The sequence below is a fragment of the Oncorhynchus mykiss genome, chromosome 6, assembly GCF_013265735.2.
Source record: "Oncorhynchus mykiss isolate Arlee chromosome 6, USDA_OmykA_1.1, whole genome shotgun sequence".
In the NCBI taxonomy this organism is placed as follows: Eukaryota; Metazoa; Chordata; class Actinopteri; order Salmoniformes; family Salmonidae; genus Oncorhynchus; species Oncorhynchus mykiss.
Genome location: NC_048570.1, coordinates 89,009,562 through 89,025,174, shown reverse-complemented (window position 1 = coordinate 89,025,174; position 15,613 = coordinate 89,009,562). Strand labels below are relative to the sequence as shown.

Genomic DNA, 15,613 nt, shown 5'->3' with positions numbered 1-15,613 from the left:
TAAATTAGATCATCAAGTTATATCGTTCAATGACTATGTTAAATGGAAAGATGGGACGGCATTGTTACGGCTCACTTTGTCGACGCCAGATCAAATTACTGTGTACGAAAAGAACAAACTCTTGACAAAATAGAACTCAAATAAGTTTGCCTTCCACAATCCAATTTCAACCCCTGAGCAGCTTGCAATTTTGTTTAGTAATTATTTCTGAATGAATTTGTTTTCTGTAGTCGCCCATAACGTATGTCTGAATCAGTTAAAATAGGTGTAGAGGCCATGAAGGGCCTCTTGAGATTTACCACGAGTTGCAAAGCTGTCAGTTAATTCAGAGAATGAATCAATAAGAGTTCTAACGCATTATCAAAAGAGCCTACGAAACAAGCAATTAATTGTCTAAACATAATGGGCCATCTAGCTCAAAGCAGAAGACCTTGGGTCTCTTGTTATCTATGCATTAAAAACGTTCTCCCTGTCTGACTACAACTCCGTTTCTTGTGTTGTGTGTTGAGCTTTTCGGCCATGAAAGAAACTTCAAAGACTGTTTTTTTTAAATTCATTTTTATATATTTATCTGAAGTAAAATAATTGAAACTGTTGATGAACAAAGCCGTCATTTCAGGTCATTGGACTTCCACGTACTTTGTGTTGGAAGCTGTTGGTTTCCTGTGGAGTGGTGATGGATGAAGACAGAATAGTCTATACGGAGAACCTTGTCATTTGGTAGTGTCTCACCAGAGATGACTGGATAATTGTTAGTTTTAGTGGTCGACCATAGCCCCATGTTAGCCTCTTTAACTTTTTATTCTCCTTCTTTTTAACAACATTTAATTATGTTGTATCTGTTTGAGTGGAAATGTTTGCTCAGCCTGCAGATTCCTATTTGAAATATACATTATGCACAATTCATTCTACAACCCTGCACCTTTAGACAACCTGGAGGGGGTAGCAGGGAAGATGAAATGAACAGTGCTGAATCTCTTCCACCTCCCCAAATGAGAGCAAGACTATTAACGTTTGGGTATTGTGTGTATTATTATGTAGATGGTGTTAACACATGCCCACCGGGGGGATGCCATCATATTCTCCCAGTGATCATAATGTGTCCAAGTGTGTGCTTTTGATTATGACATGCTAATTACATATTGCCTCTCTCTCTCTCTCTCTCTTCTTCTTCTTGTCTTCGTCTGCCTTTACAGATTCAGAAAAACCAAGGATCTTTAATGGTGAGATGTGATGTATTTTTCGTGGGGGGAAGACAGTGTTTCACTCCCGGCAGTGTTTCACTCTCCAGCAGATCCCTCATTTGAAACGTCCCACAAATTGCGTTTTTTTTTTTTTTGCATTGAAATGATACAGCGGGCCTTAACTGCCTGTATTAGATTAGATGCTATTATAGAATAATAGAAACATTCAGGAAGCGATGGCTGTGCCGGAGCTTGGTGCATTTGATTAATGTGAATACCTTTTTATTACATTAGTGATTTTCTCTGCCACCTCTCTGTCGTAACGTCTCATGTAGACTAATACTTCGTTTTCTTCTTCTGCCCATCTCCTCTCTCTCTCTGTTCTCTCCCCATTCAAGCCTCTCCAGTTACTGCAATGCATCGTTGATGAGGTGAGTCGGCGTCTTATGTGCTTTCTCTCCTAAAGTCATTCCTAATGGTGTGGAAAGCTTATATTTTGTTTCCTAATGAAGCACAGTGCTCAGACGGCTTCGCTCGCGCTCGCTCACCCCCCTCCGCCCCACACACACACAACCGCCTTGGGCCATTCCACACACACACACATACACACACACACACACACACACACACACACACACTCTCTCTCTCTCAGGCTGCATCCACCCTGAGCGGCTCTGTAGACACACACACACACACACACACACACACACACACACACACAGGCAGATCACAGATGCACGTATACACACACAGATAGACATACACGTACTACTGCCTTGAACCATTCTATACACACACATTGATAGACACACACACACACACACATTGATAGACAAACACACACATATTGATACATACACATTGATAGGCACACACACACACACACACACACACACACACACACACACACACTGATAGACACACACACAGGCAGATCACACACACACATTGATAGACACACACACACACACACACACACACACACATTGATAGACACACACACACATTGATAGACACACACACATTGATAAACCCACACACATTGATACACACACACTGCTGCCTCAAGTCGTTCTCAAAGGTTATTATAGTTTTTATTTCTCTTCGTTTTCTGATTTTTATTTTATTTGAAATTTAGTTTGTTGGTTTTCAGACCTGAATTGATTGTTTTTTTAAATTTAGTTTTAGTTATTTTAAAATGATTTATATTTCTAGTTTCTCACACACAGGCCAGGGATAGAAGATACAATGTAGTAAGCTTCCTCCCAGTATCAGCCCAAACAGCTGTTACTTCTTCAGCCAGATCTCTTTTACAAGCTATTATGTTACTTTGTTTCTGATGGCGATCTATTGTGCATTTTCTTTTGTACTCTTAAGGCAGCAGGTTTTACAGAATATATTATTGACATTTGCAACGAGCATCCCAGCGGAGTGTTTGACACACTTTTATTTCAGTCAATACTCTGATCTTCAATTCCCTGTCGTTTTCTTTTATACGTTTATGCTCGGTTTCCTTTCCTGACATTTAACTGCCCCTTAATGGACCCGTTGTACAACTTCCGATGACCCCCGTTAGAGAACATCAGCGTGAAGCGAAGAGCGCTGTTGAATCACGACAAAAATAGTTATCCCTCAAAACACACGCGTGGCAAAAATAGACACGATTGATTGGATTGGAGACATTGGGTCAATTACAGAACATTTCCTAGGATTTTCTACCTGCAGAAACACTAGTGGATAATGCTGGAAGTAGCAGTTAAAACACAGGGCCTCCAGAACTGGACCAAAAGGCAGGACTCTGCACATACCTAACTAGCTAACCCACCATGTTAAGTCTATAGGAATGCTAACAGGGCAACTTTAGCTTCGTAGTGCTTATACTATGTAAAAACACACTATATTTATTAAACCTTTATTTACACAGGGAATCCCATTTCAGCCGGGCATCTTTTTCAATGGTGCCCTGATGAATTGGTTTCTATATTTAATAGTTTGATAATTGTAATTCATATTTAACCACATCTCCTCCCTGGGTTTGCTTGTGTGTCAATGTGCCAAATGTTGATCGCAGCAAATATGGCCGCGCCCTTGTTGCCAGGCTACATAAGGTGAATATAGAGACACACTCAGATGTTCTCACTCAAGTGCTTTAATATACACACACACACACACACACACACACACACACACACACACACACACACCTGGCAGAGGTAATGTAGCATGACCAGTCTAAGGAGCACAGAGAGTGTCAGGCCATCCAATATGTAGCATTAACCTTGACCTCTGACTCTTAGCAACACATGTTCCCAGAACCTTGACACACTTCCCTATCCTACACACACACATACACACACACACCAGGGTCAAGGGCAGTGTACCCCTCAGTCTACATGTAGCGCTGTGTATCAATCCTTTCTAGAATGATATATTTCAACAGCGAGGATATTTTGTGAAATAGGTTACGACGTGGTACTGCAGTCAGGTTAAGACCATGGTGAGGTCGACGAAGTACGCAGATGAGCTTCCCTGTTTCTGACCGTTTGGATGTGGAGGCCCTGGGTTGGCGTGGTTACGTGTGTGTGTGAGGTCTGATGGACGTACTGCCAAATGATCTAAAGTTATATTGAAGGCGGCTTATGGTAGAGAAATTAACATTAAGTTCTATGGCAACAGCTCTGGTGGACATTCCTGCAGTCAGCATGCTAATTGCGTACTCCCTCAATGCTTGAGACATCTGTGGCATTGTGTTATGTGACAAAACTGCCCATTTTAGAGTGGTCTTTTATTGTCCCCAGCAGAAGGTGCACCTGTGTAATGATCATGCTTCTTGATATTCCACACCTGTCAGGTGGATGGATTATCTTGGCGAAGGAGAAATGCTCACTAACAGGGATGTAAACACATTTGTAAACCAAATGAAGAGAAATAAGCTTTTTTTTGTGTGTATGCAAAATGTCTATGATCTTTAATTTCAACTCAGGAAACATGGGACCAACACTTTACGTGTTGTGTTTATATTTTTGTTCAGTATAGTTTGTCTTCAGTGTGTGTGTGTGTGTGTGTGCACGCAGCACCCCATTTCACCCCCTAAAACAAGGGACCTTTCTGTCTCCACTCTCCTCTTCAGCTCCTCACTGACACGCGCTGATAACACAATGCCAGGAGAGAGCCCAACCCCACACACCCCAACCACACATTAAACATACCAAGCTTGTCCTTTACAGAGTATAGATTGGGTGTAATTAATAATTAAACGCTTGCAGTTGTAATGGGTTGACCCGGGCTGAACTGTTCATTAGTCACCAAGGCGAAGGCATCACTCAAACTATTTTCTCCCTCGCCCTTCGCCGCTTCTCCCCTGGCAGCGAGAGAGAGGTAGCGGGAGCTCTCGGGCTAGCGGCTAGCACCACCCTCCATTCTAGCAGACCAAGGACTTGGAGAGGAGGTGATGAGGGGAGAGGAGCGGAGAGGTGATGAGGGGAGCGGAGCGGAGAGGCCCGGCTGGGAATGGGAAAGTGTGGGACGGTTGCGGACCCATGTAGGTGGTGGTGGAGCCAGGAGTATTCAATTGCCACTGTCGCTCCTGCTGGGTTAGGATTGGTTAGAAATGGGACGGTATGGGCTGGGTTGGATTGGGCCAGGGTGGGCTGGGCTGGGCTGGACTGGATCTATGTGACCTGGGCTCGACGGAGGAGTCTTTGCCGTGCCTCATATGAAGAGCAAATGTGGTCCTGTAGAACTAGGGATGAGTAGGTATATGGAGGAAGTAGAAGAAAATCTAGTGAGTTTTGTCTGAGTGCCAACCAAATACTGTAGCTAGACCTACAGTAGTAATTATGACTAGCCAGGCCTACAGTAGTAGTTATGACAAGCCAGGCCTACAGTAGTAATTATGACTAGCCAGGCCTACAGTAGTTGTTATGACTAGCCAGGCCTACAGTAGTAGTTATGACTAGCCAGGCCTACAGTAGTTGTTATGACTAGCCAGGCCTACAGTAGTAGTTATGACTAGCCAGGCCTACAGTAGTAGTTATTGCTGTAGCCAGGCCTACAGTAGTAGTTATGACTAGCCAGGCCTACAGTAGTTGTTATGACTAGCCAGGCCTACAGTAGTAGTTATGACTAGCCAGGCCTACAGTAGTAGTTATGACAAGCCAGGCCTACAGTGGTAGTTATGACTAACCAGGCCTACAGTAGTAGTTATCGTTGTAGCCAGGCCTACTGTAGTAGTTATGACTAGCCAGGCCTACAGTAGTAGTTATGACTAGCCAGGCCTACAGTAGTAGTTATGACTAGCCAGGCCTACAGTAGTAGTTATGACTAGCCAGGCCTACAGTAGTAGTAATGACTAGCCAGGCCTACAGTAGTAGTAATGACTAGCCAGGCCTACAGTAGTAGTTATGACTAGCCAGGCCTACAGTAGCAATTATGACTAGCCAGGTCTACAGTAGTAGTAATGACTAGCCAGGCCTATAGTAGTAGTTATGACTAGCCAGGCCTACAGTAGTAGTTATGACTAGCCAGGCCTACAGTAGTAGTTATGACTTGTCAGGCCTACAGTAGTAATTATGACTAGCCAGGCCTACAGTAGTAGTTATGACTAGCCAGGCCTACAGTAGTAGTTATGACTAGTCAGGACTACAGTAGTAGTTATGACTAGCCAGGCCTACAGTAGTAGTAATGACTAGCCAGGTCTACAGTAGTAGTTATGACTAGCCAGGCCTACAGTAGTAGTAATGACTAGCCAGGCCTACAGTAGTAGTTATGACTAGCCAGGCCTGCGGTAGTAGTTATGACTAGCCAGGCCTACAGTAGTAGTTATGACTAGCCAGGCCTACAGTAGTAGTTATGACTAGCCAGGCCTACAGTAGTAGTTATGACTAGCCAGGCCTACAGTAGTAGTTATGACTAGCCAGGTCTACAGTAGTAGTTATGACTAGCCAGGCCTACAGTAGTAGTTATGACTAGCCAGGCCTACAGTAGTAGTTATGACTAGCCAGGCCTACAGTAGTAGTTATGACTAGCCAGGCCTACAGTAGTAGTTATGACTAGCCAGGCCTACAGTAGTAGTTATGACTAGCCAGGTCTACAGTAGTAGTTATGACTAGCCAGGCCTACAGTAGTAGTTATGACTAGCCAGGCCTACAGTAGTAGTTATGACTAGCCAGGTCTACAGTAGTAGATATGAATAGCCAGGCCTACAGTAGTAGTTATGACTAGCCAGGCCTACAGTAGTAGTTATGACTAGCCAGGCCTACAGTAGTAGTTATGACTAGCCAGGCCTACAGTAGTAGTTATGACTAGCCAGGCCTACAGTAGTAGTTATGACTAGCCAGGTCTACAGTAGTAGTTATGACTAGCCAGGCCTACAGTAGTAGTTATGACTAGCCAGGCCTACAGTAGTAGTTATGACTAGCCAGGCCTACAGTAGTAGTTATGACTAGCCAGGCCTACAGTAGTAGTTATGACTAGCCAGGCCTACAGTAGTAGTTATGACTAGCCAGGTCTACAGTAGTAGTTATGACTAGCCAGGCCTGCAGTAGTAGTTATGACTAGCCAGGCCTACAGTAGTAGTTATGACTAGCCAGGCCTACAGTAGTAGTTATGACTAGCCAGGCCTACAGTAGTAGTTATGACTAGCCAGGCCTACAGTAGTAGTTATGACTAGCCAGGCCTACAGTAGTAGTTATGACTAGCCAGGCCTACAGTAGTAGTTATGACTAGCCAGGCCTACAGTAGTAGTTATGACTAGCCAGGCCTACAGTAGTGGTTATGACTAGCCAGGCCTACAGTAGTAGTTATGACTAGCCAGGCCTACAGTAGTAGTTATGACTAGCCAGGCCTACAGTAGTAGTTATGACTAGCCAGGCCTACAGTAGTAGTTATGACTAGCCAGGTCTACAGTAGTAGTTATGACTAGCCAGGTCTACAGTAGTAGTTATGACTAGCCAGGCCTACAGTAGTAGTTATGACTAGCCAGGCCTACAGTAGTAGTTATGACTAGCCAGGCCTACAGTAGTAGTTATGACTAGCCAGGTCTACAGTAGTAGTTATGACTAGCCAGGCCTACAGTAGTAGTTATGACTAGCCAGGTCTACAGTAGTAGTTATGACTAGCCAGGCCTACAGTAGTAGTTATGACTAGCCAGGCCTACAGTAGTAGTTATGACTAGCCAGGCCTACAGTAGTAATTATGACTAGCCAGGTCTACAGTAGTAGTTATGACTAGCCAGGCCTACAGTAGTAGTTATGACTAGCCAGGCCTACAGTAGTAGTTATGACTAGCCAGGCCTGCGGTAGTAGTTATGACTAGCCAGGCCTGCGGTAGTAGTTATGACTAGCCAGGCCTGCGGTAGTAGTAATGACTAGCCAGGTCTACAGTAGTAGTTATGACTAGCCAGGCCTACAGTAGTAGTAATGACTAGCCAGGCCTACAGTAGTAGTTATGAATAGCCAGGCCTACAGTAGTAGTTATGACTAGCCAGGCCTACAGTAGTAGTTATGACTAGCCAGGCCTACCGTAGTAGTTATGACTAGCCAGGCCTACAGTAGTAGTTATGACTAGCCAGGCCTACAGTAGTAGTTATGACTAGCCAGGCCTACAGTAGTAATTATGGTTTAAATATTTTTATATTAATTTGCATGAGATCAAAGGTCCCTGGTTATCATCATCTGTATCCCTCTTCATTTGAAAATGTCTCTGTATGATTTAGACACACACACACAAACACAAACGGGGCTCTTTTAAGTGGATCATTGATATTGCTGTAGCTGGAGGTGTGTTCGGGGGAGAGCAGGAGTGCTGCAACTCAGACACACGCCGCGCCACGTTGCCATGGGAGTCTGGGGCTCAGGTGAGAGGGTGAAATTAGCTGGGAAATGATTGTTACTGAACCAGTTTACTGGACTATCTTTTGTTCATGTATCCCCTCCTCTCTCTCTCTCTCTCTCCTCTCTCTCTCTCTCTCTCTCTCTCTGTCTCTCTCTGTCTCTCTCTCTCTCTCTCTCTCCTCTCTCTCTCTCTCTCTCTCTGTCTCTCTCTGTCTCTCTCTCTCTCTCTCTCTGTCTCTCTCTTTCCTCTCTCCTCTCTCTCTCTCTATCTCTCTCTCTCCTCTCTCTCTCTCTCTCCTCTCTCTCTCTCTCTCCTCTCTCCTCTCTCCTCTCTCCTCTCTCTCTCTCTTTCTCTCTCTTCAAACACACATAACTCACCTCTGTTTGGGAGGACAGACGAGGACATTTGGCCTCGATTCTCCAAAACCAAATCTAGAACGAGACAATCTCCCAGTTCCATGAATACACACATCGCTCCTGCTGTCCCTCTCTTTCATTAATCTCTTTGTCTCTTCTACTTGTTGAGCAGCAAAGCAAAGCGTTCCACTAACAAGAACTCTGCTTTAATTTCCCTAGCCCTGTAATTACGGATCTCATTTTGCCTGATAATTGCGCTGGGCCAATGACATGTATATTTACTGCTCTGTGTGTGTGTGTGTGTTACAGGGGGTTGAGGTGTGTGTGTGTGTGTGTGTGTGGTGAGGGGGGGGGGGGTGGGGTGTCACGGCGGTCAGAGAGAAGACACACGGACCGTGGCTTTCATCATCATGCTCATCTCAGAACGCTATACATCAAAGTCTACCGCTGTCCTCCTCAGCTGGGACCATGAATACATGCATGAGTGTGTGTGTGCATGTTGTGCATGTGTGTGTCTGCATTTTCAGGTGTGTGTGTACTGTACAACACATTCATGTTTGTTTCGTGTGTGTGTGTCAGCGTTTGCGACACAGTACAACTCTGCAGGGGAAATTGTTTGGTGCTCGCTCTCTCTCTCTAAACGGCGTGTCCACTGAAGCATTTGGCCTGTAGTGTGTGTGTGTATGAGAGAGATATTACTCATCCAAGCAGCAGCAGCACTAGGAAGTAGAGTGATATTAGAATAAGCCATTCCTTTGTTAGTTCAAATAGGTGCATGTATCATCATTTTCTGGGTTCTGTGATCGATATGTCAGGAATAGGGACAGCTGCCCAGAGGTATTTTAACAGCAAAGCAGCTATTTATTATGGATCCCCATTAGCAGCAGCCAAGACAGCAGCTATTCTTCCCTTCATAATGTCATTAAGGCAGTTATACAATTTCAAAAACATTAAACTACATTTGTTACAGAATTCGCAACACACTAAGTGTTTTTCCCTCAGGCCCATACTCCACTACCACATATCTACAACTCTAAATCCATGTGTACGTGTGTGTGTGTAGTGCCTATGTTTGTTGCCTCACAGTCCCCGCTGTGTATTTTTATCTGATTCTACTGATTGTATCAGTTACCTGATGTGGAATAGAGTTCCATGTAGCCATGGCTCTATGTAGTACTGTGCACCTCCCATAGTCTGTTCTGGACTTGGGGACTGTGAAGTGACCTCTGGTGGCATGTCTTGTGGGGTATGGATGGGTGTTTGAGCTGTGTGCTAGTTGTTTAGACCGACAGCTCGGTACATTCAACTTGTCAACACCTCCTTACAAATACAAGTAGTGATGAAGTCAATCTCTCCTCCACTTTCAGCCAGGAGAGATTGACATGCATGTTGTTAATGTTAGCTCTCTGTGTACATCTAAAGTCCCTCTTTGTGGCACCTGTTCACACGACTGAACATTAGACCATGTGTGACAACTAGGGCCTGTAGGACCTGCCTTGTTCATATTGTTGTTAAGAATGTAGATTAGTGCTTTACTATGGACAGATTTCTCCCCATCTTAGTACCTGTTGTATCAATATGTTTTGACCATGACAGTCAACTTACTCAATTTCCAAATTATTTATTACAATATTTAGTTGAGGTTTAGGGTTTAGTGAATGATTTGTCCCAAATACAATGCTTTTGTTTTTACTTATTCCTTGCCACCCATTCTAAAACTAACTGCAGCTCTTTGTTATGTGTTGCAGTCATTTCAATCACTGTAGTAGCTGACGTGTATAGTGTTGAGTCATCCACATACATAGACACACGGGCTTTACTCGAAGCCATGTTGTTTGTAAAGATTTTAAAAAGCAAGGGGCCTAGACAGCTGCCCTGGGGAATTCCTGATTCTACCTGGATTATGTTTGAGAGGCTCTGTGTTCTGTTAGACAGGTAACTCTTTATCCACAATATAGCAGGGTGTGTAAAGCCATAACACATATGTTTCTCCAGCAGCAGATAATGATCGATAATGTCAAAAGCTGCACTGAAGTTTATCAAAACAGCCCCAAAAATCGTTTTATCATCAATTTCTCTCAGCCAATCATCAGTTCTTTGTGTAAGTGCTGTGCTTGCTGAATAGCCTTCCCTATAAGCGTGCTGAAAGTCTGTTGTCAATTTGTTTACTGTAATATAGCATTGTATCTGGTGAAAAGTTTACTAAGGGTTGGTCACAGGCTGATTGGTTGGCTCTTTGAGCCAGTAAAGGGGGCTTTACTATTCTTAGGTAGCGGAATAACTTTTGCTTCCATCCAAGCACACTTTCTAGTAGGCTTACATTTAAGATGTGGCAAAATCGCTCACTATTATCCTCAGTAATTTTCCGTCTAAGTTGTGAGACCCCGGGGGCTTGTAATTGTTGATAGACAACAATCATTTTTTCACCTCTTTCACATTTGCTTTACGGAATAAAAAATTGCAATTCTTGTCTTTCGTAATTTGGTCAGATATACTTGGATGTGTAGTGTCAGCATTTGTTACTGGCATGTTATTCCTACGTTTGCTAATCTTGCCAATAAAAAAGTAGTTTGAAATATCTGTTGGTTTTGTGATGAATGAGCCATCGGATTCAATGAATGATGGAGTTGAGTTTGTCTTTTTCCCCAACGTTTTATTGAAGGTGCTTCAAAGCTTTTTACTATAATTCTTTGTCATTTATCTTTGTTTCATAGTTTTAATTTCATGTTATTTTTATTCAGTTTAGTCACATGATTTCTCAATTTACAGTTTGTTTGCCAATCGGTTGTGCAGCCAGACTCATTTGCCATTCCTTTTGCCTCATCCCTCTCAACCATACAATTTTTCAGTTCCTCATCAATCCACGGGGATTTAACAGTTTTTACAGTCATTTTCTTAATGGGTGCATGCTTATTAGTAACTAGGATAAGCAATTTCATAAATATGTCAAGTGCAATGTCTGTTTGCTCCTCATTACACACCATGAACCAACAGATATTCTTTACATCAACAACATAGGAATCACTACAAAACGAATTATATGACTTCTTTTACACCATATTAGGCCCAGCCTTTGGAATTTTGGTTTTCCTAGATGTGGCTACTATATTGATATCTCTACATTCAATGGATCTGGATACTGCTTTCAAGCACATTTCTGCAGCATTAGTAATACATGTTGATGATTTCATTCATGTGCTGTTTGTAACTACCCTGGTAGGTTGACTGATCATCTGAACCAGGTTGCAGGCACTGGTTACAGTTTGAAGTGGGCAGCTTGATGAAAGCCAGTCCATATAAATCACCCAGAAAATATACCTCTCACATACATTATTAAGCATTTCACACATGTTATCCAGATACTGACTGTTAGCACTTGGTCTTATAGCAGCTTCCCACCAGAATGGGCTTTAGGTGAGGCAGATGAACCTGTAACCATATTACTTCAACAGTATTTCACATGAGATCCTCTCTAATCTTTACAGGAATGTGGTACTGAATATTAACAGCAACACCTCCACCACTGGCATCTCTGTCTTTTCTGTAGATGTTATAACCGTGTATTGTTACCACTGTATCATCAAAGGTATTGTCTAAGTGAGTTTCAGAGATAGTCAAAATATGAATCATCCGTTACTAGCAAGTTATTAATTTCATTAACCTTGTTTCTTAAGCTACATATATTAACATGGGTTATTTTGAGCACTTTTCTGGGATGCTTGCTTGTTTTCATTGCTTTACTTAGCTTAGCAGAAGTAGACATTCTCATGTTATTTATGTTAGTGCAGGGTGAGCTGCACACATTGGACTTCCTACTAGGGAACACCACCTCAGTGCTAACATTATAAATCTGGTTCATAGACACATGATTGCTGCATACAACAGCTGTAGGATCAGCAGAGGCATTCAGGGCAGTTAGAGGCACATAAATTAGGTTACTTACATTGTGTCTACCAATGCCCCTGGGGTAATGTACATTTGCTGAAGCATTATGACAACTCTGCGTCACAATGGTAGGGATGAACTGAGCTGGGCTTGTGTCATTGATGAGTCATTGTCTCAACGCAGCCGTACAATGCTGTGAAAGGATCCAGGACCCCAAATGATCCCATCCTCCTTATAAAATGTGTTTTGTTTCCGAAAGGTATTGAAATTGTCAACAAAAGTTACACCCATACAGCTGCAATAATCACGTAGCCAGTTGTGAAGAGAAAGAATCCTGCTAAAGTGTTCAATGCCACGATTCAGAGAGGGCACAAGGCTAGATATGATGGGTGTTTTGTTAGTGTCTAGCAGAGAGTTAATCAGCTCTCTAAAATCCAGTTTCAACTGTTCAGCGCTGCCCTTCATAATGTCACTAAAACCCACATGGACTAGGATAGAATCCATTTAAACAGTTCACTCCCCCTTTTTGACTGAACATTCTTTTTTAGGGCTGTGTGTGCCAGTGGGCCGTACAGCCAAAAGAAGCTAGCTGCTCAAGCACTGTTACACATTTATTTGGTCACTAGGGCATTTACAGGCTTCCTTCAGAAAAAAATTGTAGACCACCACAAGTCTGGGTCATCCTTGGGAGCAATTTCCAAACGCCAGAAGGTACCACGTTCATCTGTACAAACAATAGTACGCAAGTATAAACACCATGGGATCACGCAGCCATCATACCACTCAGGAAGGAGACGCGTTCTGTCTCCTAGAGGCAAAAGGAAACCGGTACAAAAGTATCTATATCCACAGTAAATCGAGTCCTATATCGACATAACCTGAAAGGCCGCTCAGCAAGGAAGCAGCCACTGCTCCAAAACCGCTTTAAAAAAGCCAGACTACGGTTTGCAACTGCACATGGGGACAAAGATCATACTTTTTGGAGAAATGTCCTCTAGTCTGATGAAACAAAAATAGAACTGTTTGGCCATAATGACCATCGTTATGATTGGAGGAAAAAGGAGTAGGCTTGCAAGCCGAAGAACACCATCCCAACCGTGAAGCACAGGGGTGGCAGTATCCTGTTGTGGGGGTGCTTTGCTGCAGGAGGGACTGGTTCACCTCACAAAATAGATGGCATCATGAGGGAGGATAATTCTGTGGATATTGAAGCAACATCTCAAGACATCAGTCAGGAAGTTAAAGGTTAGTCGCAAATGGGTTTTCCGAATGGATAATGACCCCAAGCATACTTCCAACGTTGTGGCAAAATGACTTAAGGACAACAAAGTCAAGTTATTGGAGTGACCATCACAAAGCCCTGCCCTCAATCCCATAGAAAATTTGTGTGCAGAACTGAAAAAGTGTGTGCGAGCATGGAGGCCTATAAACCTGATTCAGTTACACCAGCTCTGTCAGGAGGAATGGGCCAAAATTCACCCAACTTATTGTGGGAAGCTTGTGGAAGGCTACCTGAAACGTTTGACCCAAGTTAAACAATATAAAGGCAATGCTATCAAATATGAATTGAGTGTATGTAAACTTCTGACCCACTGGGAATGTGATGAAAGAAATAAAAGCTGAAATAAATCATTCTCTCTACTATTATTCTGACATTTCACTTTCTTAAAATAAAGTGGTGATCCTAACTGACCTAAGGCAGGGAAATTTTACTGGGATTGAATGTCAGAAATTGTGAAAACCTTTGTTTACATTTATTTGGCTAAGGTCTATGTAAAGTTCAGACTTCAACTGTATATACAGGGACACGTCCAGGGTCAGTAGCTTTATGCAGGGTCAGTAGCTATATGCAGGGTCAGTTCCAGGGTCAGTAGTTATATGCAGGGTCAGTTCCAGGGTCAGTAGTTATATGCAGGGTCAGTTCCAGGGTCAGTAGCTATATACAGGGACAGTTCCAGAATCAGTAGCTATATACAGGGACAGTTCAAGGGTCAGTAGTTATATACAGGGACAGTTCCAGGGTCAGTAGCTATATACAGGGACAGTTCCAGGGTCAGTAGCTATATACAGGGACAGTTCCAGGGTCAGTAGCTATATACAGGGTCAGTAGCTATATACAGGGTCAGTTCCTGGGTCAGTGTTTACCATATTTACAATGTGCAGGGATACTGGAGTGATAGAGGTAGATATGTATAGGGGTAAGGTGACTAGGATATATGATAAACAGAGTAGCAGCAGTGTATATGATGATTGTGTGGAAGTGTGTGTGTGAGCAAATTAAGTGTGTGCTTGTTGGAATGTGAGTGAGTTTGTAGACTCCTGTGTGTGTGTGTGTGCAGAGTCAGAAAGTCTGCGTAGCCATTTTGTTAGCTATTTAGCAGTCTTATGGCTTGGGGATTGAAGCTGTTTAGGAGCCTCTTGGTGTCAGACTTGATGCTTTGGTTCCGCTGCTTTGCGGAAGCAGAGAGAACAGTCTATGGCTTAGGTGGCTGGAGTCTTTAACAACTTTCCAGGCCTTCCTTTCACACCATCTGGTATAGAGATGTCAGGGAGCTCGGCCCCAGTGATGTACTTGGCTGTCGGCCCCACACTCTGCAGAACCCTGCGATCGAGGGCGGTGCAGTTGCAATTCCAAGCAGTGATGCAGCCAGTCAAGATGCTCTCAGTGGTGCAGCCAGTCAAGATGCTCTCAGTGGTGCAGCCAGTCAAGATGCTCTCAGTGGTGCAGCCAGTCAAGATGCTCTCAGTGGTGCAGCTCTAGAATTTGAGGGCCCATGCCAAATCTGTTCAGCCTCCTGATGGGGAAGAGGCTCTGTTGTGTGGGTGGGTGGGTGTGGGACCATTTGAAGTCCTTAGTGATTTGGAAACCAGGGAACTTAAAGCTCTCGACCCGCTCCACTACAGCCCTGTGAATATACCTACCGTTGATATGGATGGGGCCATGCTCACCCCCCTCCCCCCCCCCCCCCCCCCACCCCCACCACCTTCTGGAGTCCACAATCAGCTCCTCGTCCCTACTGACGTTGAGGGAGAGGTTGTTGTCCTGGTAACACAATGCCAGGTCACTGACCTCCTCCCTGTAGGCTGTCTCATTGTAGCCAGTGGTCAGGCCTACCACCATTGTGTTGTCAGCTAACTTGATTATAGTGTTGGAGTCGAACTAAGCACACACCCCTGTGGGGCCCCCGTGTTGAAGGTCAGTTTGGCGGAGGTGATGTTGCCTACCCTCACCACCTGGGGTCGGCCCGTCAGGGAGTCCAGGATCCAGTTGCAGAGGGAGGTGTTCAGTCCCCAGGTCCCGAGCTTGGAGGGGACTATGGTGTTGAACTCTGAGCTGTAGGCAATGAATAGCGA

General features: G+C 43.8%; 1 protein-coding gene across 2 annotated transcripts in view; it reads left to right on the top strand.

Moving 5' to 3' along the window:
* LOC110526789 (dual specificity mitogen-activated protein kinase kinase 5) overlaps positions 1-15,613 on the top strand; it is a 137,025-nt gene that overhangs the window by 86,421 nt on the left and 34,991 nt on the right. Inside the window, exons 18-19 of one of the 2 annotated variants that reach the window (XM_036981434.1) lie at positions 1,197-1,223; positions 1,592-1,615. In XM_036981434.1, the coding sequence (XP_036837329.1) occupies positions 1,197-1,223; positions 1,592-1,615 (51 nt within the window). Of the gene's footprint in view, positions 1-1,196; positions 1,224-1,582; positions 1,616-15,613 lie in introns of both variants that reach the window. The other variant, XM_036981433.1, reaches the window with a different exon arrangement.